The sequence below is a fragment of the Salminus brasiliensis genome, chromosome 2 (genome assembly GCF_030463535.1).
Source record: "Salminus brasiliensis chromosome 2, fSalBra1.hap2, whole genome shotgun sequence".
NCBI classification, from domain to species: domain Eukaryota; kingdom Metazoa; phylum Chordata; class Actinopteri; order Characiformes; family Bryconidae; genus Salminus; species Salminus brasiliensis.
In genome coordinates this window covers 22567851-22591580 of record NC_132879.1, presented here as the reverse complement: position 1 = coordinate 22591580, position 23730 = coordinate 22567851, and the positions used below count along the sequence as shown (strand labels likewise).

Genomic DNA, 23730 nt, shown 5'->3' with positions numbered 1-23730 from the left:
CTGCCACACCCCGGGTTGCCAGGTACGGAACATAATAGCAAGGAAACACAGCAGACTATTACTCAGAAAAAAATATGTATTCGTTATCTGTTAAACTGAGTAAAGTAGTAAGTAGTAAAACACTGTAAAGTAGTAAAGTAGTTACTCCAACTCCAGAGTGTATTTTAGGAACAGTGGGCTTTTGTGGGCTCTGGCCAACGCAGGCACCGGTGCATCTTGCTTAGCTAGCTAACATTTCACAGAGTTATCTAAACTCCAACTGAGCTGGTTTTATAATGTACAAAAAAAACAACATTTCAAACAGAGAGCTGGATACATTTGCTGATCATCTTACAGAGCATGACCCGTCGCTTGCCATTGTAAAAGCTCGTCTTGCTCTCCTTTCTGCAGGTTCAGTGTCCTCAACCTGGCAACCCGCTCGAGCTGCGCATGTGGGGATGCGGGGGCGGGGCAGACCCCTCTGTCCAGTGTTTTGAAATTGGGGTAGATATTTTAAACGATTGCTGTCATTTAGTACTTACTGGACTTTTCAGATGTTGTCGGCTTTTACTTTATAAGCCATTGCCTCAGCCCAAGCGCTATTACATAAACTTTAAGACGTGTGTGTGTGTGTGTGTTACCCCAGCTTGAAGACTGTTAGCTAGCTGCTAGCTACTTCAGCTCAAAGGTTTTTAGCTAGCTAGCTAGCTACCTCAAAGGCTGCTACTTTAGCTCAGGCTGTCACCTCAACTCGAAGACTGTTACTTCAGGTCTAAGGCTCATAAGATCAGTTACAAAGTCCTTAACTCAAAGCCCGTTAGCTCAATTTCCCCAACTCAGAGACTATCGGACTTCAGGCCCGTTACCCAACTCCTAAAACTGCTATAACTCCAAGGCACCGGCGCCCCCTCGTGGTAGCCCGGTGGGATTTTCCTCTCCTGCAGTTTTTCACCTTTGAGGACCAGCAGCGCTGGCGGCTGTGGACAGCAGTGAGTGCTGAAACAGGAGTGTGTGAGCAGGCTGTTCGGCTGTTGTGCTATTCATGAACCCCTACACTTGAGTAGCCGAGGGAGCGTCGATCACGTTGCACTCAAGTATTTATGGAGAGTGTTATCTGCATTACAAAACATCCATAAGTCGGGGGTCTGTAATTCTATGCGTGGTCACAGTTTTCTCGCCTGGCCACGCCGTATACATGCCATAAATGCCTAGGAAAGAGAGGAGTCCTCGAACTTCCAATGTGATGCATCTGTACGAGAGGAAAATCACTCGACTAAGATGGGTAATAAGCAAACGATATTTACTGATGAACAGCTAGACGCCTACCAGGTAAGAGACTTCTCTCAGCACTGTTCTTTCTCTGGCAGCACTGTTAGTAATTCAGCCCAGTGGTAGTCTGCTGAGGGAACTGTTGACGATCTCAAAATCAAGGAAATCAGGGAGGGTTCTAGGGTTCTAGGTAAAATGGAACATATAGGCTACGTTGTTAATGTGAACGGGTGTAGTACAGTGGTGGGTCCTGACAGTTCACTTTTAGCCTGCTCCAGTTTGTCGTTGTGGGTGTAGCTGGAGACTGCTGTACACTCTTTAAAAAAACATAACGGTGCTACTCAGGGTTTTTTGAGAGATGCTATTGAAGAACCACTTTTGGTTCAATAAAGAGCTATTTTTGTAAAAAAAAAAAAAAAAAAAAAGACATAATGAACATTTGCTTGATGTAAAGGTTCTTCACCAATTTAAAGGATCTTCACACACACACATTAAAAAAAACATTGTATCTCATCACTCAAATACATCCTTGTAGCACCGTTAACTTTTGGAGTGTACTGTTCTGTTCTGTTTGTTTCCTGAAGGCTGGATGTATTTCTGTAATTTCCCAAATGAATCAAAATCAGTACAAACATACTCCAAACATACTGCTATCGCTAGAATACTCCACTACAGGCTATGTTTCCTAATCCTATATGCAATAAACCCAAGCTTGTGTTAGTTATGTAATGTAAAAGGATGCAGGTGGTGCCTGTGGAATTCTCTACCATAATACATCAATCCATGACCCATATATCTAAAGCATTAGATTACATGCCATTCTCACCAATAAGCTACAAGTAGGGCAAAATTATCATAGAGCAATCTTCAAACATGCGAGGGTCACGGACACAGGATGCAGCATCAGTCTATCACGTGGAAAACTAAATCATAAACAAGGGGTGGGCAAAAGCTCCTTCATGACGCAAGAGGTTGCAGCTTTGTCTTCCTTTCTCAAGGCAGTTCTTTCATTTATCACTGTCTGCGGCTCCAAGGCGCTCCCCCCTACCAGTAGCAGACTGTTGACTCTGTGGCAAATTAACAATGAAACCCAGGAACTGAGAGCAAAATCTCCAGTGTTGAATTTAATTCTGTTTAATGGTCTCCTGCTGTGTAGAATCCAGTGCACTGCAGGTGGTAATTCGACACTGGGGAATTCGCTGCACAGGATGGACAGCAGGAGAACTCAGTAACAGCTCAGTAGCATCACCTGTACTCCAATTGTAATTCCAAACAAGTCAAACACCTCCCTTCTTGCCTGCTGTAACTTTACCTGTAGCCTAATTACACAGAGTGGTGTAGCTGTAGGAGTGGATTTGAGTCCTGTTTGGATCCGTTGTCTTGTGTATGTATTAATCAACACAATTTCTGAACAGCTCCCCTTACTATAGAATGAAGTACAGTTTCACTGATCAGAGAAGCTTGCCTTTGTATATGAGAGTTTTAAGAAGGCCTCGCATTTGTCCTTTGTAACAATGATCTGTTGTGTTGTGCCCTGGGGAAACATCATCTTGGTACACTAGAGTTTTCAAGCGATTCCGTTAATAATTCATATCAAGCCAATCTGGGAGGATCCTCTGAAATGCTGTTCTTCTGAGTCTGCATATATATATGTAGGACAGCGAGAATCGCGATGGTGTGTATATATATATATATATATATATATATATATATATATATATATATATATATATATATATACCACCGCGATTCTCGCTGTCCTACTACTTGGAAGAATAAAAGAATCCAGGTCATCCAGTGCAGTTACAACATGAATACCACCTGGGATTAATGTCATTTTACAGTGCAATCCTTAATATACACTACATGGACAAAAGTACTGGGACACCACCCTTGTTCATTGTTTCTTCTGAAATCAAGAGTATTCAAAAAAGGTTGATCTTGCTTTTGTTGAAGTCTCTACTGTCTAGGGAAGGCTGTGAGGATTTGATTGAATTCAGTGACAAGGGCAGTACTGAGGGCAGAATATTGGATGTTGGAACCTCATTCCAGAGAACACAGCTCCACTGCTTCACAACTAAATACTGGGGGGCTTTATACCCCTCTAGGCCACATCTGACATTGGGCATTGTGCCGATAGGTTCTTTTTTTTCAGCTCGTTCTATTCTATTGGCAGTACTACTCTAAAGATACTAGAGAACCTGTGTGTGTGATTTTGCACATCTATGTCAGCAATGAGTGCAACTTAACTCACGTAGGTGAATCCAAACATTTGGACACACAGTGTACCTCAAGTTAATCTGAGTTGAAAAACAAACAGCAAGTGTCAACGCCAATTGTGTCTGTCCTTCATACGTTGTGCTTCAAAGTTTTCTTTCTTATTTAGAAGGCCAGCAGAATCCATCACTACAAAACACATTATAAGTGTGACGCAGGCTTTTTGCTAGGACTCAAGAACAAATTTAAGACAATCCTAAAGACTGTTGGTGGCTAAGGCCTGATGTTTTAATTGAGATGTGTGAGGCTGTAGAACCATTTTAGTGTCTAAATATCCTTTACCTTACACATCTCTATTACAAACATGGTTCTTTATGGAACCAAAAGTGGTTATTTTACAGCATCGCTCAAAAAAAAAACCTCAATTAAACACAAACAAACAAAAAAAAAATCACCTTTATTGTGAGTGTGAGCATAATATTTTTACAAACCAATCCCTTACATTTTACAAACCAATCCCAATCATTGATTTAGTTGATGAATCTGATCATTTTCAGATGATGTAATCTGTACAGTTATGTAACATGTGTGATTCAGGTAAAGTTCTACATTTTACAGACCTATTAAACAAGCCTGTGTGAAAGGCAAATGAGAAATGATGCCTTTTACCAAACAACCATTTTCTTCTCTGATCATGCATTCATTGGACATGTGGGCCATGTTCTGTTTCTGGCGCTAATTCAGCTCTTGGTAATTTATCCAGGGTGCTAATAATTCTTTGCTGTGTGACCTTACCTCAAATCACACAGATTCAAAGCCCAATATTTCAAATTAATGAGCAATTAACAATATTCAAAGGCTAATGCCCATAAATTCTTAAAGTGCTCGCTTGCTTGCTCTCAGCCGTCTCCAGTTATTTCTGGGATGTGTGTGTGTTTTTCAAGTGTGCAGGAGAAAGCAGGGTAAACATCATAAAGGAGAGATAAATTATTAGCTAATAAAACTGTCTTCACCGGTTGGCACGGCTACATTGTGTGGGTATAAGGCAAGAATGGATCCCCAGGGCTGAGATGTTATATGTTTCGGAGGGTTTGTGCTGGGTGAAAGGCATGCTTCATAGCATTCATTTTGTCTCTGGGATTTTAAAATGCAGCTTAGTGTAGCTACATTTCCATCGCTCAGTGTAGCGCTAGCTTGGATGTTCTTGATTGATGGAAATGATTGTGTCTTTATATTCTCGGATGATCTCTCTATCTGTACTGTTATGTAGCAGACATGGCTGAGGTAAGGTTTTACATTTTACAGACCTACAGTGTTGGTCAGAGGTGATGCTATGAGAGATGCTATGTGCTGTGGAGGGTTTATGGTGAGTGAATGGCTTGCCTCCTAGTGTGTAGACAGACATAGCCATTCCCCCTGATAATACTGCCGGGTCTCATATCACATGGACGTGATAGATGGCGGTTCTCAGACACAGCGTCATGATCGTCATCATCTGGGTGAAACATTAAACCCTGCTGTGTGCATAGACCAAGTGCTCTGAGGTAACAATAGGCTTGTGTGTTCGTCTGTGTGCAGTAATGCAATATAGATGTAAAAATCAGCTTAACTACACAGTTAACACAGGTTAGAGGTCCGTCATGGTTGGTTTAAAACAATAGATGTCAATACATAGATGTCATTACTGTTGCTGTGGACAGTATTTATGTTTTATAAATGTATTTTTCTTTTCTCTATCCTTGTAGGACTGCACATTTTTTACACGCAAGGAAATCCTTCGGTAAGTTTTTTAAAAATGACATTTAGACGCAAACATTTCACATGCATCTCAAAAGTGTTTGCCTTCCATCGGCCACAAAATGGCTTTCTCCAATACATGTCTAGCTGCCTAGACTGGCTAATCAAATGGCTGTATTGTCAGTTGCTTCAAAAGATTTATTGTCTAGGCCTATTGATTATAACATGGTGGAAACAGCAGTGTGTTGTCTTTCCTGCATGCGTGTCACAGTTTCTCTGTTTAAGAGCCGGGCTAAAGGGATAGTGGTGCTTTGTCTCCTATTTGGATACTATTACTCCTATTTTTTTATTTTTTAAGTATTAAAAGCATTTTAAATACTGTATCTCAAATGAATAGTACAGAGAATAGCTTGAATACAGTTACTTAGTAACAGTAAACAGTACTCATCTACTCATTTAAGTCACTTCCAGTCATTAGACTTGTTTTTAACCTTGTATGTATAATGTGAGACAATGTGAGTCACAGATTCAATGTTCTAAGTGGTAAATTAACAGCTAAGTATTTCATATACACAAGAAAACTAAAAATACTGCCCCATACGACCTAAGACAGTCGTCAAGAATACATTTGTTCTAGACTGAGAATGACTGTTTCCTAGTAAAGGGAAACAGAGAGATTACATTCTTGCCAGGCACAATTTATAGTCCTACTCTGTGAGATCTTTTTTTATTTTTTCATGCGTCTCTATCAAAATCTTCCCCCAACCCTCCAAGAACAGGCCAGGCAGCAGCCAGCAAAGCGTGTAATTGGCTTAACCACTAACATGACATTGTTTTAGTTACAAGCCACTGTGTCACTGCAAATGCACCTCACTGTGCCAGTAGCTTTTGCTGTTTGTATGCAATGTTTTTGGCAATTGCAGCAGTGCTGTTGAGACTCAGCCAGTTCAGCTGTACCAATGGTTTTCTATTCAGACAGGGCTCAGATTTATCAGCAAGAACAATGTGGTCTAGAGTTAATAGAACCAATTCTTCAGTTTCTCTGCCTGTAATTGCCACATAATTGTTGACAGTGAATGCTCTGCCAGTAGTACTCAGACAAATGTACCCAGACAAATATTTTTGAGGAAAGTAAGGTATATACACTGACCAAGCTATTTATTTCATATTAAGACCTGTACACATGCTCATTCCATTAGCTAATTAGCCAACTGTGTTGCAGCAGTGCAGTGCTCAGAGTAATGCAAAAAATGGGCCAGCAGGTTTAGGTAATGCTCATATCAACCATCAGAATGGGGAACAAATGCGATCTCAGCAATTTTGAGCATGGCATGATTGTTTGCACCAGGCGTGCTGGTTTGTGTATTTCTAGAACTGCTGATCTCCTGGGATTTTCAGCACACTCTATATTTTACTCAGAATGCTGTACTAAAGAAAAAAGTCGAGTGAGCAGCAGTTCTGTGGACAGAAACACATTGTTGATGAGAGAGGTCAACAGAGGATGGCAAGAAAGCACAAAAGCATTGCAGAATGCACAATACCTTAAATCTTGGGTGGATGGGCCTACTGGGTTCCACTGCTGTCAACCAAGACCAGAAAGCCAAGGCTGTAGTGGACACAGGCTCACCAAAACTGGACAACTAAAGACTGGAGAAACATAGCCTGATTTGTTGAATCTTGAGTTGGTTCTAACAGTATGAATCCATGGATCCAAACGTCCTGGTGTCAACAGTCCAGGCTGGTGGAGGTGGTGTAATGGTGTAGACAATGTTTTTTTTCTGTCTGTTAATACCAATCCGTCATTGTTTGAAAGCCACAGCCTGTTTGAGTATTGTTGCTGACCATGTGCATCCCATCTTGTGACTGTATGTCCAGCATGTTAATGCACCACGTGCATGACTCCAATAGAACATATTTGGGATGTGGTAGAACAGGATATTCAGAGCATCGAAGTGGTCCTAAAACTCAGCAGGAATTGTCAACATGTCAACATGACTCTCTGGTGACTGTTTCCAATCTTGTAGAATCAAAGCCACAACGAATTCACACTGTTTTGAAAGCAAAAGGAGGCCATACTCAGTATTAGTATATTGTTTTCCTAATAAATTGCTCATGAGTGTACACTAATGTCAAGTCTAATCTTCTTTGAACTATTCTGTTCTAGATATTGTGTACTAAGGGTACTTTTGCTTTTTGATTACTGTGGTTATATTAAACTATATGGAAGAAATCCTTATGTCAGCAGTATAAAGTATGCCCTCATGCAATTTGACATGATAGAATGCATGAATGCAGCTTGTGAAGATTTCAGTGTTCTCTTTGTCGCTAATGAAATTATTAGCTGTAAAATGCATGAAGGTCATCATATTAGTAAACTGCAGCACAACTAAGAGGTCAAAACAATAAAACTGTGTTATTTCTCATTCTGTTTTATCTGGCAGCACTGAGAACATGATGGTATATCCACATGGCATAACTGCTAGTCCATCTGCTAGTCCATTTGTTAGCAGTACTTCAGTTCTATAGAAGGAGACAATGCAGAGCAATTTAAGGGCTCTTAATTCTTTTGTTTTACATCACTGTTATTAACTTTGCCTTCCTACCTTCATTTTTTTCAGTCCAGTCACAGTTATTCACTCAGCTGTGTTTTACTGCATTTAGACTTAAATAAGTTAGCGCTTCCAAGAGTCAAGTCCGAGCTTTTTTACAATATAACCTTTTTCACTGGTTTTATTTACTTTACTGCCAAAATGTATCAATGCTCCATCATTTATCATTTTCTGCCAGCTGTTTGTGTGTGTTCTCTGTGGTGCTACCTTAGACTTGGTATATTTGTATTATTAAATCAAAGCTTTATTACTTTTAATTGTCCAGTACTGGGATGTTATAGTAGGACCATGCTATGGTATTCTGAGAAGAGTGGTTCAGTTTTCCCTGAACACCCCCCCCAAAAAAAAAAACCTTTAACCTTTGCCAGAGATCACTTTGCAGGCCTTGTGACAGACCTGGAACCCAATCTTCTGATTAGGGGCCCCCCATCCCAACTCTCCAGCCCTCACGCCAAGCCTTGTGTCAGTTCTGAAACATACAGCCTTCGTAGCCGCTCATTTATGGTCGAACAGCAAGATTAGACCATAAGAAGCAATAGTGCCTTTCCAGTCGTTTGTTTTACTGGCTTTGATCCATCCTTGCCCAAGATGCAACGCGAAGACACACATAAAACAAATTGCTCGCTTTATTTTCTAATGGAATTGACATACTGCTCTCAGGTTTCAGGATATGCTGTTAATCGGCGTTGTTCGAAGATCAAGTGACTACTCAAAGAAATTAAAAGCAGGTACAGGGGAATGAGGCAGAGTGTAGGGTTACAGTCAAATGACCCAATTACAGTAATAAAGAGGCCCAACGCTGGGCTCTGATTTGCTGAGCTGGAACATTGGTACTTCCCCCTGTCTGAGTCACTGGTAGGACACTTTCAGTGCTGTACTAAAACAAACTGGTCATATTTTCTTATCAAAAGTGAAACTCGTAAAAGTACATTGCATTCCCTTTGTGTTTTTCCCATAAGAAATCCTTCTGGTTAATTTTGGTTACTTAAATAGTATTGCTCATTAAAATATTCCTACTTTGTAGTTAAAGTTTCCAAATAATAAAGCTGGTGTATTGATTCCAATAGGATGGGAAGCTCCTCTGTAATGCGGACTTAAAAAAAAAAAAGAGATAATGCTGTAAACTGTATCACCTGCAGATGTTGCTATCTTTTGGACATATTTGAAATGGTACTGTAATACACGTCTTAATGGAGAAACTGTAACAGAAGGCATCTGCTGTGATGACATCAAGCTTTTCTAGCTATTCTAAATTCCCCGTGTGACTCATCTTGGGTCATGGACTTTTTGTGACGACGCAGCATGTGGGAGTCCAAAGTATTGTACAGCGACATGGATCATCCTTTCATTGTTTTTATATTTCATACCATGTCTGCTAATCAGCTTAGTAAGCGTCCTTTCGCTCATGGATCAAGGCCATTACATGATCAGCTGTTCAGCTACAGTTATGGGAACAGACATCTCTGCTTTTGAAGTATATTAGAATAATCATGGCTACCTGTACCTACTACACCGGCTACATGTCTGCTTGTGAAACCAGGTTGCATTTAAGGGATAAGGGTTAATGAGATGTTTAACATATTAGCTGCTAATGGTCACTAAAGCTTCAGCTTATTTCTCAGCCCTAAGCCATTACAGGCTTTTATCTCCAGTCTTCAGAGCGCTGCATCACACTCTGCTTTCATTACTCCTCAGATGGAGCCATCCATGGGGAACAGTGTTATGCATCAAGACACCCTGGGTGATGATCTGCGGCTTCATCATGCCTGTTCCTATTTAACACACAGCTGCATTTAGGCTCTGGGGCACAGTGAGAGGAATGGAGGAGTACTGTACTGCACCAAACCATAGTCTCTTTGTTCCCCAGTATGCAATACCAGCCATGTGCTACATGTCATGGTCTTGAATTGAGAAATTTTAATATGTCCAAAAACATTGGGGGAGCACAAGGTTAGCATACAACAGTATTTGACTGTACATCACCACGGTTTTGTTAGCTCACATTGTATGTGTCTGGTAACATGTAAAAATGCTGATCTAGTCATGAGTCATGAGATTCTATCACAGTACGTCCAGCCTCTGAGCTATATGCAACAAAATAGAAGCCTCGCATGATTCATGTGGATGAACCATCCCTCCACAATGACATTGAGATTGGGTTTGATAACAGGGCCAGTGGAGCACAGGAAACAAAATGGACAATCACCTCCCAACCTAATGGAGTTCTGTACTTTATGACCTTCATAAAACACACTCTTCCTCCTGTCCAGCCTCTATGCTGCACACTGTGACAATATTATGCAGGGTTAGCAAAGGGTCATCGGCAATCGCTATTGTCATCTTTCTCTAGGATGCTGATTTGGTTCAAAAAGTGCATTTAAATATTTTTCATACACATAAATATGCAAAACAATTAGCTCAGACATATTTAGCATTTAGAACTTAAGCTTACAAGTTAGCATCATTCAAACTGCATGCCGTAGTTTTCACATTGTCTAACATACTGCTAGAAGGATTAATGGAACCAAAAACTGGACAAAATGTAGGCTCTAAGATGCTGCTATTCTGCATATGTTTATTACTAAGGAAACTGGAATTATATTAATATCAAATATCCAATGTGGATTTTAAAAAGTGAATTGTGAAAAAATGTAAAATTTACTTTTGTGCTAGGTATGTAGCCAGGAAACACACCCGATGAATGCTAACATGGCCAATTGGATAAATAGACGTAGAAACAAAGGAACGTGATAAAAAAATGAATGAACAGACAGACAAGTGGATGGGTGGACAACAGAACAGCAGAGAGACAGAAAAGGGTTATCTAGCTTACTATCTTTTGGTTATGCTGTTTGATTTAGCTTTAGCTTGCTAGCCAGTTTTGCTTGGTAGGCTGTATCTGACTGTATCAGAGTGAGACGGTGCCGAATGTATAGTTTTGTTAAAGCTCAGGGCGGAAGAAAACACATCTGATATTATTCATAGTTAACATTTCATAACTGATACATGCAGTGAGGGTTTCCACTAGTAGTTTTACAAACCAAAACTGAGTTACAGCTTGTTTCGCTGGTGTTATTGCAGGCCGAAGCGGCTCGCCATACACACCATCGCTGTGACTGGTAAGGGTACCACTGACACAAGTAGTACCTCACAGTTCTCACTCATTAGACGACTTTTTAAGCAAAAGGGTTTTATATAGGACTGAAAAAGGATTTTTCGACTCCAGGGTTTTTAATGTTCCATATAGAACAACCTGACAAAAGTTTTTTGACTAAATACAAAGAACCCTTTAACAATTTAAGTATCCAAAGTGTTATTTGAAACACAGACATTGTCTTTACTAAAGAACCTTTGAAGAACCTGTGTTTAAGAGTGAAGATTTTCTTTTCTTGTTCTGTTTAGCATTTTCGATTCTCATCTGTGTAGATGTGTGTGGGTGCATAGCCGTTTCTGCTCATGTATCCTGCCAGTCTTGATTCTTATGAGACATCTTTGTGCCAGTATATGTGTTTTTTTTCCTCTGTCGGTAAAACAGAAGCCACTCATTCTCGCTGTATGCCATGCTCAGAATGAGTCATCAGTCCACAGCTCTCTGAAAGGTCTCCAAGTCACTATGTGGTGAAAATGGACAGAATAGCCTCGTGAAATCTGCCTCTTTAGCCAAGCACATTATTACATTCCCCCTTGCCCAGTGAAATATTATATTAGGCTGGGGTCATTTATAATTGAATTTCTCAAATGTATGAGAGTTGCATTTTTCACAGCTCTCCATCTGTGTCTAAATATAAAGCATAGATGATACTGTGTATACAGCATCAAAAAATCAATTCCTGAATCAATACATTGTATATGTGTACTCAGTGTTGCTGTATGGTGCATTCTGCAACCCCCGGGCACACAATTACCCACTTCTTATGATTAGAAAGACATAGCTGTTTAGCTAATTAAATACAATTAAATTAAAACAACATTATGTAGCATTTTATCTTAAAATAATACCATCAAAATTATGTTGATGCTCCACTGACCTGCAGTCAGGAGAATAGCGTCTCTTTTGTTGCCAATCTGTGCTCAGCATGCCAGAAACTGCAGTATGTAACTTCGCTGAAGCAAGCAGACACCATTCACAAGAACTGTGTAACTCCGCATAACCTGTGCAAGTCGTATTTGTGTAAAAAGCTGTAATATTTCTCTACTATGATGGTTCTGAATCTCTCAGCATGTCCACATACGCATGTGTAAAGTATGTCCTTTTAAGAGTGACTCAAAGCACAAATTACACTTTCTGACTGAAGGGGGAGCCAAGGAGCAAGAAATGATTGCATAATGCTCCTTTAAGGACTATTATGTTGACAATACTGACCTATAAACAGGGCCCTAATGAATTTGTGGCAGCTCATGTTCTTGCTTCTTTTAATGTTTATGAAACTGAGTGATCTCAAGTTGTTCAGATAGTTGTTCAGAACCTAAATTATTGGTTTCTAGCCAGTTGGATGTTTTAGTGTAAAGAAAATGAACATCTTAACACCTTATATTTCTCTTCTTTTCAGGTTGCATGGAAGATTCCATGAACTGGCCCCACATTTAGTTCCCATGGACTACACAGACGATCCTGATGTTAAAATCCCTTTAGCTCTAATAGTCAACATGCCAGAACTGAAGGTAATGTGACCTGTGTGACAGTTTTGAATATCATTGTGGGTTTTATTAGATTTCCTTGTAGCTCGGTAAATAGAAAAAAAAAGAACTGATACTCTTGTTAAAACACGAGTACACTTGTTTGATGACCCTGACTGCACTTCAGATTTGATATCAACCCTAATAGACACTTGCATTTATAGTGTGAAATTGGTTTTTAATGGGCAGCCTGGCTTTGCTGTTTATAAGATAAAGCACAGCCAGTGGGAGGAAGGGCGCAGATTACACCACTGAGCTTGTGAAAGTTAACACTCCGTGAGATGATGCCGTTTCAGTGTATTATGTTAGCGCTTTGGATTTTCCGTGGTTGTAAAAGGACATACGGTTAATCTTGAAACCTGTGATTTTAGAGGAAAGCTTCTTTAGTTGCAAATGGATCAGTTACACTATCCAGTATAAGTGTATTTGCCAGTGCATTGTAGTAGAGTGCTTAGTCATGGTGGTGTCAGCAAAAAGCAAACATTTGAGGCTCTACTTTTCGGCTATATAGTGGGTGCTAAAACATATATTTTAACCACCTTTTAAAATTGCATGATGCTGCAATAAACCTCACAGCATTTAGCTGTTTCTCACAGCTTAAGACTGAACGTAGCTGAATATCACACCTTCTACTGAACTCTTCTTGACCTGCCACTAGCCATCTGCCATGACAAACCCATCTGATCTTATAACCTCAAACAGGGCCACCATAATGTGTCCTTGCAGATGATATAATTGCTGCTCCCTGTAAAGATGTCTCATGGTTAGAGGCACTGTAAACCTCCCTCTCAGAGGTGGCAGATCCTAATGGAGAACACTCAAAATGGGATTGATGAGCCCTTGACAGCACCCAGTCTTTGAAACTCATTCTAGACTTCATAAACGTAAATCTGGACCAGCCTCAGTTCGTCTTGGCTGCTAATTAGCTCTTTCGTGCTAAAGTGAAATGATTCACAGCACATCACATCAGTTCAAGGGCTGTTCACTTGTCATTACAGTCTACTGACTGGACTTTCTGTGCGGCCCTGCTGCTGATGTCAGACTTAGCTGATTTTACTGATGTTTTAAAGTAAACAAAATTGGGTTTTATCAATTACAGATCAGGTCTTAAGGTCCTAAGCTGTGTTTTTTGTATTCTCACTCTGAAGTGGTAACTTTACAGAAGGAAAATGTTCTTAACTTTATTGAGCTCTAGAGTTTAGCACTAGAGTTTCCGTTTCCATCAGAGCAATTATTATGAAATGTAAAGAGCAAATGACATTTTCAAAAAGGCATGTGACGGCTATCCAATTTAAATCTGATGCCATAATTAGCTAACAACTAATTTAAGTCAGGTGTTTTGTAAGTGATATCACCACACATGTTTCTCACCCAGGTCGTATGTGAAGTTTAACCATACCAGTGTGGAATACAGTTTTACTGTCGTGATTCCTTTTTACAGTAATAATTCCCTTGACCTGGAGGCAGAGCTGCAGTGGAAACATACAGACTGAGCAGCTGTTCATCATGCAAATAGAGCATGTGGATGAAATTGTCACAAAGCCATAAGGCAATGTGGGCACACATCTACAGCCACATCACTCTGGTGTGTGAGCAGAGAGCTGAGTTCTTTTAGTGTGAGGCGTGGGAGTCTGATATGAACACAAGTAATCCAGAGACGTTATAAATGAGGAGACCGGCCACTGGTTGAATTAGAGCTTTCATAACACTCAACATGGCATTTGTTTACAGACGCCCTTTAACAAAAAGAACCAGTCAGCTTGCTGGTTACAGATAAAGCCCCATCTTTGTACAAAATCAGCTTGTAGTTAGGATAATTTTATGAGCCTGTGACTGACAGGAGCCCTAAAAATGTATTGAGTATTTTGGCAGAATTGTTAGAATTGTGGGGCCCAGTGTTATATATTTTCATGGTGTCTCACTTGGTCGTACATTTTGAGACATGTCTTTCATGCCAAATTTAACAGCTCAGGAACATTTTACTGTCACATCAAATGCTGGAAGACAAGGGCAGTTGGCCATGCATAGACCTGTACACGATGTGCTTTAGAGAACTGGAGCTACAGCTTAGACTATAAGTTTGACCTCTCTTTCGTTTGCTCATAGCACAGTACCCAGAGTTGTTGAGTCAGCCGATTGTGTGGAGCATAAAAAATTCCTAGCGGCCATTGGAGAGTTCACCGGGAGAGAAATATATGGGCACCAGCATGGAGAGTCAGCCTTTCTCCATTTTACACGCTTCTCACTCAGCAGAACTGGCTCTCTTATGCACACACTTAGGCACTGTAAGTGCTACATACAGTATAGCTGTGCCGTAGACCTACATACTGCGATGTTTCAGGCATAAGATGGAGCATCTATTATCTAGCACTGACAAATGTCTGAAAATTGGCCTCACCTTTGCTGTGCATTTGCTCAAGGATTTACTGCAATAGTCTTATGCACGTGTATTTCTCTACAGGAAAACCCATTCCGGAACAGGATTGTGGAGTCCTTCTCTGAGGATGGCCTGGGGAACCTCAGCTTCAACGATTTTGTGGACATGTTTTCAGTCCTAAGCGAGATGGCCCCTAGAGAGCTAAAGGCCATTTATGCTTTCAAAATATATGGTAACAGAACCCCCTTTCATTACCTTAAATAAATTTCCAAATGTCTCGTCTTGTAGCAGTTTAACGGCTCCAGGTCATGCTTTAGTGGGCTTAATGAATTTGCATTTATTTCATACCCTTCCTACTTATACTGTTACACAATAACATAATACTGTAGACATGGACGTACAAAATACAGTCATTAATTCCATGGTTCCTAATGGATGTTTCATTTGCAGATTTCAATGTGGATAATTACATCTGCAAGGAGGACCTTGAGAAGACTCTGAACAAGCTGACGAAGGAGGAGCTGACTCCCGAGGAGGTGAACTTGGTGTGTGAGAAGGCTATTGAGGAGGCTGACCTAGATGGGGACAGCAAGCTCTCCTTTGCCGACTTTGAAAACATGATCTCCAGGGCTCCTGACTTTTTAAGGTACAGAAAGTCCCTTGCTTTGTTCTGACGGGCTGATTTAAGCAGGGCAGCTTTTGTTTTCAAGCTAGAGTTGTATGTGGTTTCAGATCCAATTCAGATTTCAGGGCATACAATTCAGTTTGACCAGTCAGAATGGAGTTCAATGAAAAATGCAACGCTTTAGTGAAATATACTGTGGATAGTTCTGTTAGCTAGTTGTAGTCCTTAAGTAACAGTACATATTGTGTAAGCTCATAAATGCTACATTGGTTAGCTAGGTTTTCCTAGTCATATTAAATTATGCATTGTCACTATGGCAACCAGTGGGGACCATAGGATTTGGTCACTTGTAGATTAAAATCTGAACACTTAGACTAGAACTAAGGGTTTGTATTGTCTTGCCTTTAAATGTGTATATCATTCTCGTTCCAAATTTTGTGTATGTGTAAGAGAAAGAGCTTTTATAATCGAATGGTAAAGGACATCAAGCACAGCTTCTCTTTTCCTATCCATCAGACTTTCTCTCCCATTAGTGTCTGTCCCTGGTCTGTTGATGGACACAGAACGTTACCCTGGTCAGCAGAGATGTTAATCATTTTAGTGGCACTCTGCCCTCATCAGTGCTGCACCAGAGTGCCACCTTGGCCTCTCATTTGAATGCAGACAGGCTGCCAGAACTGCTTCCTTCCATCACATCGTAGACATTCATCACCAGATACTCTTAACAGTGGGGTAGTGTGAGGCTTGGTATTTGAAACTGTATTTGCAAATCAACACCAAAAAATGTGAATGTTGCAGAAAACTACCTGAGGCCAAATAACATTATGCAGGTCAGGCTAACTGCTGTATGCTTATTTGCATTCATTGTTATGCACATTTTAGGGTGAATTCTGAAGAAAGACACACAAATTCACCTAATGCACATAATATATGTTTTTAGATTATTCAGCACTAGAGGCTTTATTGTGTTTAATTTTATTTTCTATAATATAACTCCATATTATATTTTTATTGGGGACAATTAATAGGGTCCAGATTTAAACACAGATGTGTTTATTCATTTTAGCACTGTTGAATGTGTGTTTTTACTCGAAACATGCTTTTGACTATTGAGATTGAAACTATTGAAATCGGTCAGGAAATAATGTAAGTTCTTAAAGCACTAAGCAATATGAATTGTATATATATATATATCAAATCTTAAGTTTTAATTTGTTACCTGGAAGAGAGTCAACCCACTTTGCTATTTAATCAGCCGGTATGTGCTGAATTTCTGAGACCAGCTCAACTCACTTGCTCTCTCTGAGCTGTCTCCCTCCTACTGTAATTTGCCTGTGAAGCGTTCCAATGCATTTTATGGGGCAGCCGTTCCTCTGCTCGACATTTACAAGCTGTTGGGACTACACAGCTGCGTCTTACTGCCACAAAGGAAAAGGAGTGACAGAAGGCTAGTGTGTCTTTGCTCTGCAGTTCTGCAGAGTGATGCAAAATCCCAGACTCTGTGTTTCTGATACACAGAATGACCAGTTAAATGAGTTTAATGAACTTGCTGACCTATAGTTAAAGGGCCCATCTCATAGAAAACATATCATTCACTCCACAGCCCATGTATGAAACGTACAGCCCCAGGGAACCCAAATCCATGTTGTCTTTCTAATTAGGTTACCTTGCTGTTGTGGGCACTTAGTATACACATACACTGTCTACTGCATCAATAGCTTTCCATTAACCAATAAAACCATACATTTTACAATAGATGTCACTTTTAATGTAAACTTGGAGATGCTAATCATGGGTACTGCCTCTATCAGCGCCACCTTTATGACTCACAGACCTAATGTGTTTTGTTTCACCCACAGCTTTAACAAAACTACTCATATATCCTCATCTCACTCCATTCCAGTAAGAGAAATTTACCAAGCTAAACCTGACTAGTGAGCCAATGCTAAATCAACCAGCACAGCCCAAAGCTAACAAGCTGGCTAAGCTTTTTGTCTCTATGCCGTTGATTTGTTCATTTGCCCATTTCACTGTTCAATAATTTAGTTGTTTGTCACTTCGCCTATTTCTGTGTTTCAGTGTTCATTTGTCCAACCAGCCATGTTAGCAAGGGGGCAAAAACAGCAGTAAAGTAACTATTAGAACCACACAGACAGTTCTCCGATAGGTCTAATTAGTGGTTTTTAAGCCTTGTTTTATGATATTTCTATCCAGTTTTTTTTTCATCCTATTTTTTATGCTGTGTTCCCTGACACTTTAGGCTTCAAAAACAACTATACACTATATAACATCAAAAAAATAAACACAAATAAGTATAATAAAAGTCAGTCATGTGTTGATTACAGTAAAGGGTTTGAGATATTAATTAGAAAAACACAATTAGAAGAACTGACTTCTCTGTGAACTACAGTCAATTAATGGATTGGTTTGGCTCAATTTTGGTACAATTTTATACATTTTAGACAAGACGTTTGCACAGTACTTGCCTATTCAGCCTACAGGACCTTATCCCAGGCCATTTAAAACACATTTTATCAGATGTATTTCACCCCAGACTGCTGTTGAAGGAAGTAGGAAAATCATGAAACTCATGAAAGTATGCTAGATTCTGGCCCTCAGGACTGAACCTGGTAATTGTCAACAATAGTCTTGCTTTCATGGTCATAGTAACATGAAAGCAACACTATAGAAAATTGGCATTTATTGCTCCTGGATTCCCCCTACAGGATATGACACAAATACAAAGCATTGCACAGTTCCCACAAGCGTTATCCAAAATTACATAGTGCAGTTAGCAGTATGTCGTGCCAGGAGTAGCAATGACAGTGATGTTATTCTCCCTTTTACACAGTGGAGCCTCTCAATGATTTTGAATCTGTTATTTTAAGGCAATATTGCAAAAATTATGCGAGCATGCAGCATTATGTGAGAATTGTTTTTTCTTGCTCTTAGGCTCCCCCTACAGTTTGGAAGTGTCATTTGCGATTTGAGTCAACTCTAAAGGACATGCTTTACACATGTATTTCTGGACAAACTGACAGAAGCATGTAGACTGATGTGGTAGAGTTATGTGGTTATGCAGCATTATGCAGGTCTTTCTATCAGTGCCAGCTTCACCAAAGTTACATTGTGCATTTAACAGCACGCAGAGCCCATGATAGAGAGTCATGATAGAGATGCTAATTTCCTTTTTACAGGTCTGTATTTTAGGGTTACAGTACAACATATTGTTGCTTTAATTAATACCCCACAACAATTGGAGGGGATAGAAAATAAAGTGCAAGAAATGTGTAGTCTGTGGCCCCTTTAAAAGTGATTCAAATAATTGTTGAGGGTTGACTTCAGCACTAGGAACGGTGTACTGTAAAGCAAAGAAAATGTGCACTTCAGATATGTATCACACTGCCGCTATAGTATATTGTCAAAACAGACAAATCTACGTAAGTCACATTGTTTTACTTTACTCACTGCAGCTTTAAACCAGAGTAATGTTCATTTGATTCATTATTCTGAACTATAATTCTAACCTGTAATACAAGCTCCAGGTAACGTACTGCAGTTTACTTGGACTAGGCTTGTTTCCTGTCGTGAGTCATGCAGGTGTTTAGCTCAGACACTGTACTCACACTGTGTGATGTTACCTTATCAGTGAGTCTGCTCTGTTGAAGCGCTTTGCGATATATCTCTCAGTGGAAAAGTCGTTAAGGAGAGGAAGAGGTGTGGTGGGCAGTGGCTGCCAAGAACATGAGAAAGAGAGCGCGCAAGAGATACACACACACACATATACATGGAAGGTTCTGGAGAATCAATTTGCCACATCTCATGAAGTACAGCACAATGGAGCGTGGGAGATGGCTCAGACACAGTGCCAGGGTGCTTCAGCCAGAGCTCTCATTGAATCCAGCCTCATAGACACATCCATCGTGGATAATGGCTGTAAAAGGATGAGGGTGAAATAACGTATGACCAAGTCGAGAGAAAAGCAGAAGAAGCCGTTTTAAAATGCCTTGTCTAATTGCTTTGTTTAATGTTCTGTAGTCACAGTAAATTGAGCTGCTTTGTGTTGTGTTTTTCAGTTTGTTTTATATGAATTATACTGTAAATCAGATTTATTGCAGAAGCGGGTGAGTTTAGCATTGAAAGGTAATGGTTAGGAATTGGTTCTTATTGAGCAAAACAATACAGATGCATGAATTGGCAACAGTGCCCTTTTTACTGGTATTTCTGCCAGGTTATTTCCACATAATTTTCTATTCACAGGGAGAATGTCATCAAAAGCCATCTGTTCCACTTTCTGGTTGTTTTCCGTTTTCCGTTTGTCTTTAAATGCCATCCTACTGGCACACAGACAGATGGACAATTGGTGTCTTGAGCAGATTCACACAGCATTAACCCCTTAAACAGCTTACCAACTTAATATCTCCACTAGTTAGTGTAGTTACTGAATAATACACCTTATTAATGTGTAATAACCTTACTGCATTAAGGGGTTATTAAGGTGGTGTGCTATTACCTCATCATGTGGTTGGTGTGGCGCAACAGATAACACCACTACCTGCCAGTGTGCTACCACACCCCGTGGAATACTGGGGTTCAATTCCCGGTCTGGGTGACTATGCTGCGCTACACCAATAAGAGTCCTTGGGCAAGACTCCTAACACTACATTGGCCCACCTCTGTGATACGAGGAATCTTGTAAGTCGCTCTGGATAAGAGCGTCAGCTAAATACCATAAATGTAAATGTAAATGTCATCACTTAGAATATGGCTTAGATTTGATGCTATTGCTACTTTTCTGGAACATCATGATCACATTTGTCTGCAGTGTTTTGGTTAACTTTTATTATTTGATTGTGCTAACTATAAATAACTCATAATAAGAGTATGTCTTCAGAATTAATGGTCTCTGTCTCTCTCGTTCTCTACAGCACCTTCCATATACGAATCTAAGAGGGCTTTCTACTTCATAAGAGATTCCTCAGTTGAGCTTCCTTGGAGTTCCTGACTGCAACTTGAAAACCCTGGAAACATAGAGACCGTAGTAGTGCCTGTCTTCAACAGCTCTGGAGAGCTTTCAAATGGCGCTCACTTACTGGGCAAGCAGGATTTTGGATCTCTTTGGCTCTGTATTTACCTTTCTTTTTTTCATTCCTTTTTTCTGAGGAAGCACATTTTACATGAAGGAATAAAGACAAAATGCATGACTTTTTCCAAAAGGAAACATTCTATCACCGGATCTGGCTTTTCAGGATGGAGGGAAAAATGCCTGGCGGCTAAGGATCTGTGTGGTTTTTGAGGAAGACTAGAATGGTAGACTGCTCTTACGGCCTTGTTCTTCTGCGCTCGTCAGTCCTACAATGTGCGCGACACCATTACGCACATTCCGGACAGACTCCTCTGCAGATGTCTCCACTTATCTGCGAATAGGAAACATGCAGTGTAGAGATGGACAGATGTGGACAGAAGGTAGAAGAGTGGAGAGACATGGTGTGGAGATGTACAGAGGATGGAGAATTCGAAAAAGAGGGCTAAAAGCACAGCACTGGCATCACAGACAGTCTTTTATACAGCTATGCAATCTTTCTCCATGAAATGCATGAGTCGCATTAAGTTCGCTCCCTGCTAGAAATTGCTTTTGGTGTATCTCTTATTGCTTATAGGACTGGAGCATGACGACAATCATATCAAACTGTTCTCCAGTTGAACAAAGGGCTCTGCCACCTTTATGTCTTATATTCAGCCATTCCTGATCCCTTTTTGTTGTGCTCTTATTTCCCCTCCTCCTGTATGAACGTGACATGTGAGAGCTTCACCTGTCGGTTACCTTCAGACTTTTTTCCAGTATTTGATGTCATGAGGGCATTCGACTTAACTTTGAATAAATGATTTTCTGTGCTTTGTTGACTGGGTGCATCTATTGCATGCTGACTGGCTTCTTTTATAGCAGTGGAAACAATGTGATATTGAAATATGGCCTAATTTGTATAATATTGATTTTATTATAGATATTGGTCTGCAGTGCTATGGTTAATCTCTACATAGCTTTAGTAATTATAATTAAAGATTGAGATAGATCATGTGCAGGATTCCTTCAGTGAATTGCTCATAAGAAATCAAAAGCTAAGGAGCTGTGTGGTTTTGAGAAACACTAGAATGTGGACCGCTCTTATGGTCTTGTTTTTCTGTGTTTGTCAGTTTTATAATGTGTGTGACACCACTAGACACATTCCAGAAGGACTCATCTCCAGATGTCTCCACTTATCTGGGAATAAGATAAATGCGGTGTAGAGATGGACAGATGTGGACAGAGGGTAGAAGATCAGAGAGTGGTGTAGTGGTGGTGTAGAGATGTACAAAGGATTGAGAATATAAGTGCTCTAAAGGGTTCTTTGAGCAAGACCAGAGAAGAACCACTTTTTTTCCATAAAGAACCATGTTTGTAATAGACATGTATGAGAGGAGAGAGAAGAGCTTACTTACATTGATAAAAAGATCCTTTATGTCAAGTAAAACCTCTTTATACCTTTAAATGAAAAATGAGTGGTGAATTTCTGAAACCAAAAGTGCTTCTTCAATGGCGTTGCTCCATTTGACAAACCAGCACCTTAATTTTTAGTAGAGAATGTTTGTGCTACAGCTGCTACCTTCAAATATCCTATTATGTATCATATAGTATCTATGTGTCTACAAAATGATTCACTTTCATAGTAGGTATAGACCTAATAGTTACAGATATGAATTTCTTGACTCAGAGCAAGCTCATTACTGTTTACTACTGCATCCAGGTCCCTCTACTGTTCTTTCCCAGCCTAAATCCCCAGCTCCTGCAGCTAACACACGCTGGTCTTCCCAATAAAGATGGACCAGTGATTATTCCTCTGCACCTCCTGTCGTATAACCTGTAATGACTTTTTAAGTTGAATGAGATCGTTAAAAGCAGCGCTGTCTCAGCACCCAGCGGCAGCATGATTATACCCACACACTGGAGTGCGGTAAATCTAGGTCCAGAGATGCACAGGCAACTGTCCTTGGCCATATTAGCTGGGCTGATGATTTATAGGAATCTCCCCCACTTCAAAGAACAGGGCTGAAATTGATTCCAATTCAAATCACGACTGAGGTTGGTTTGTTGAAGTGGAAAAGCACATGTGCTCCAGGGAGAACCATTGTGAGGATATTCAGTTGTCCATTCAAAGAGTCCAACATAAGGCTTACTGCTACACATTTCCCATTTCGATCATGCACTGAATTAAAGCATTAAAGCAGCATTATGTAGTCATTTTGCTGTAAAATGACAGCTTCCAGATATTTACAACTGTGGTGTAAAATTAAATTACTCTTCACAACTGTAGGGTGAGCCCATTAGCACAAGATACCCAATTCTCACACAATGCTGCTTTAAGCTTCCCTTAAAAGCTTGATTTATTGAGCTTTTTACAAAAGTAAAATTTACAGGACTGCTTTTTGATGTAACAAAGGACGTTGACATCTGTCTTATATATATAAAACAAAAATAAGTGGACTTCAGATTTACAAATCAGTTTATCTATTATCAAAATGTAATATAATTATATTATGTTAATAGATAATAGATGCTGTTTGAATGTTCATCTAAATAATTAACATCTGCCTTAGCTAACGTTAAGTTCAGCATATAATTTGTTAGCATAAGGCTCTTACATAAATGTATACATGCATGTTGGAAGCTGTACCAAAGAAAGGCTGTAGCCTTAAACATGCTGTATATAACATGTATTATACAGAAATACAGAAAATTATTCCTATGACTATCAAGGGTGATAGTCAAGGTACACTGATAGTATGCTTTTCCACACATTTACGGCATTTAGCAGACACACATCTGCCCTGAAGTAAAGAAATCACAAGGCTAACAGTATTTCAGATGAATCTGATGCTAAAAGGGCACTTTATTATTGCTTAACCACTGCAGGAAGAGGACATGGCTGGAGAAATGAGAGAGAGAGAGCTTTTTGGGAGTCAGTGTGCAGCAGTGTGCACTCATTAGGGGAAGGCAGTCCATGCTAATATGCCGTTAATTCCTCCTGCCGTTACCTCCAGCTCCCTTTATGAGGCCTGTGTTAAAATCTGTGGGGGGATGTAAGTGCTGATGATGCGGCTTCATTAATTACGCTCCTCAGCCTGAGCAGCTGCTGATTTAGATCCCAATAGGAGGGCTTCTGTTCCAGTCTGATACAGCCACCGAGCCCGCTGGACTGTAA

At 40.0% G+C, this 23730-nt stretch overlaps 1 protein-coding gene across 1 annotated transcript; it reads left to right on the top strand.

The window, feature by feature from the left end:
• The first annotated feature begins 943 nt into the window (after positions 1-943).
• cib2 (calcium and integrin binding family member 2) lies at positions 944-21385 on the top strand. The gene is made up of 6 exons (XM_072673681.1): positions 944-1308; positions 5211-5245; positions 12362-12473; positions 14950-15097; positions 15316-15511; positions 20419-21385. The coding sequence occupies exons 1-6, from the start codon at positions 1258-1260 to the stop codon at positions 20438-20440; spliced, it is 564 nt and encodes a 187-aa protein (XP_072529782.1). The 5' UTR covers positions 944-1257; the 3' UTR covers positions 20441-21385.
• Positions 21386-23730: the final 2345 nt, after the last annotated feature.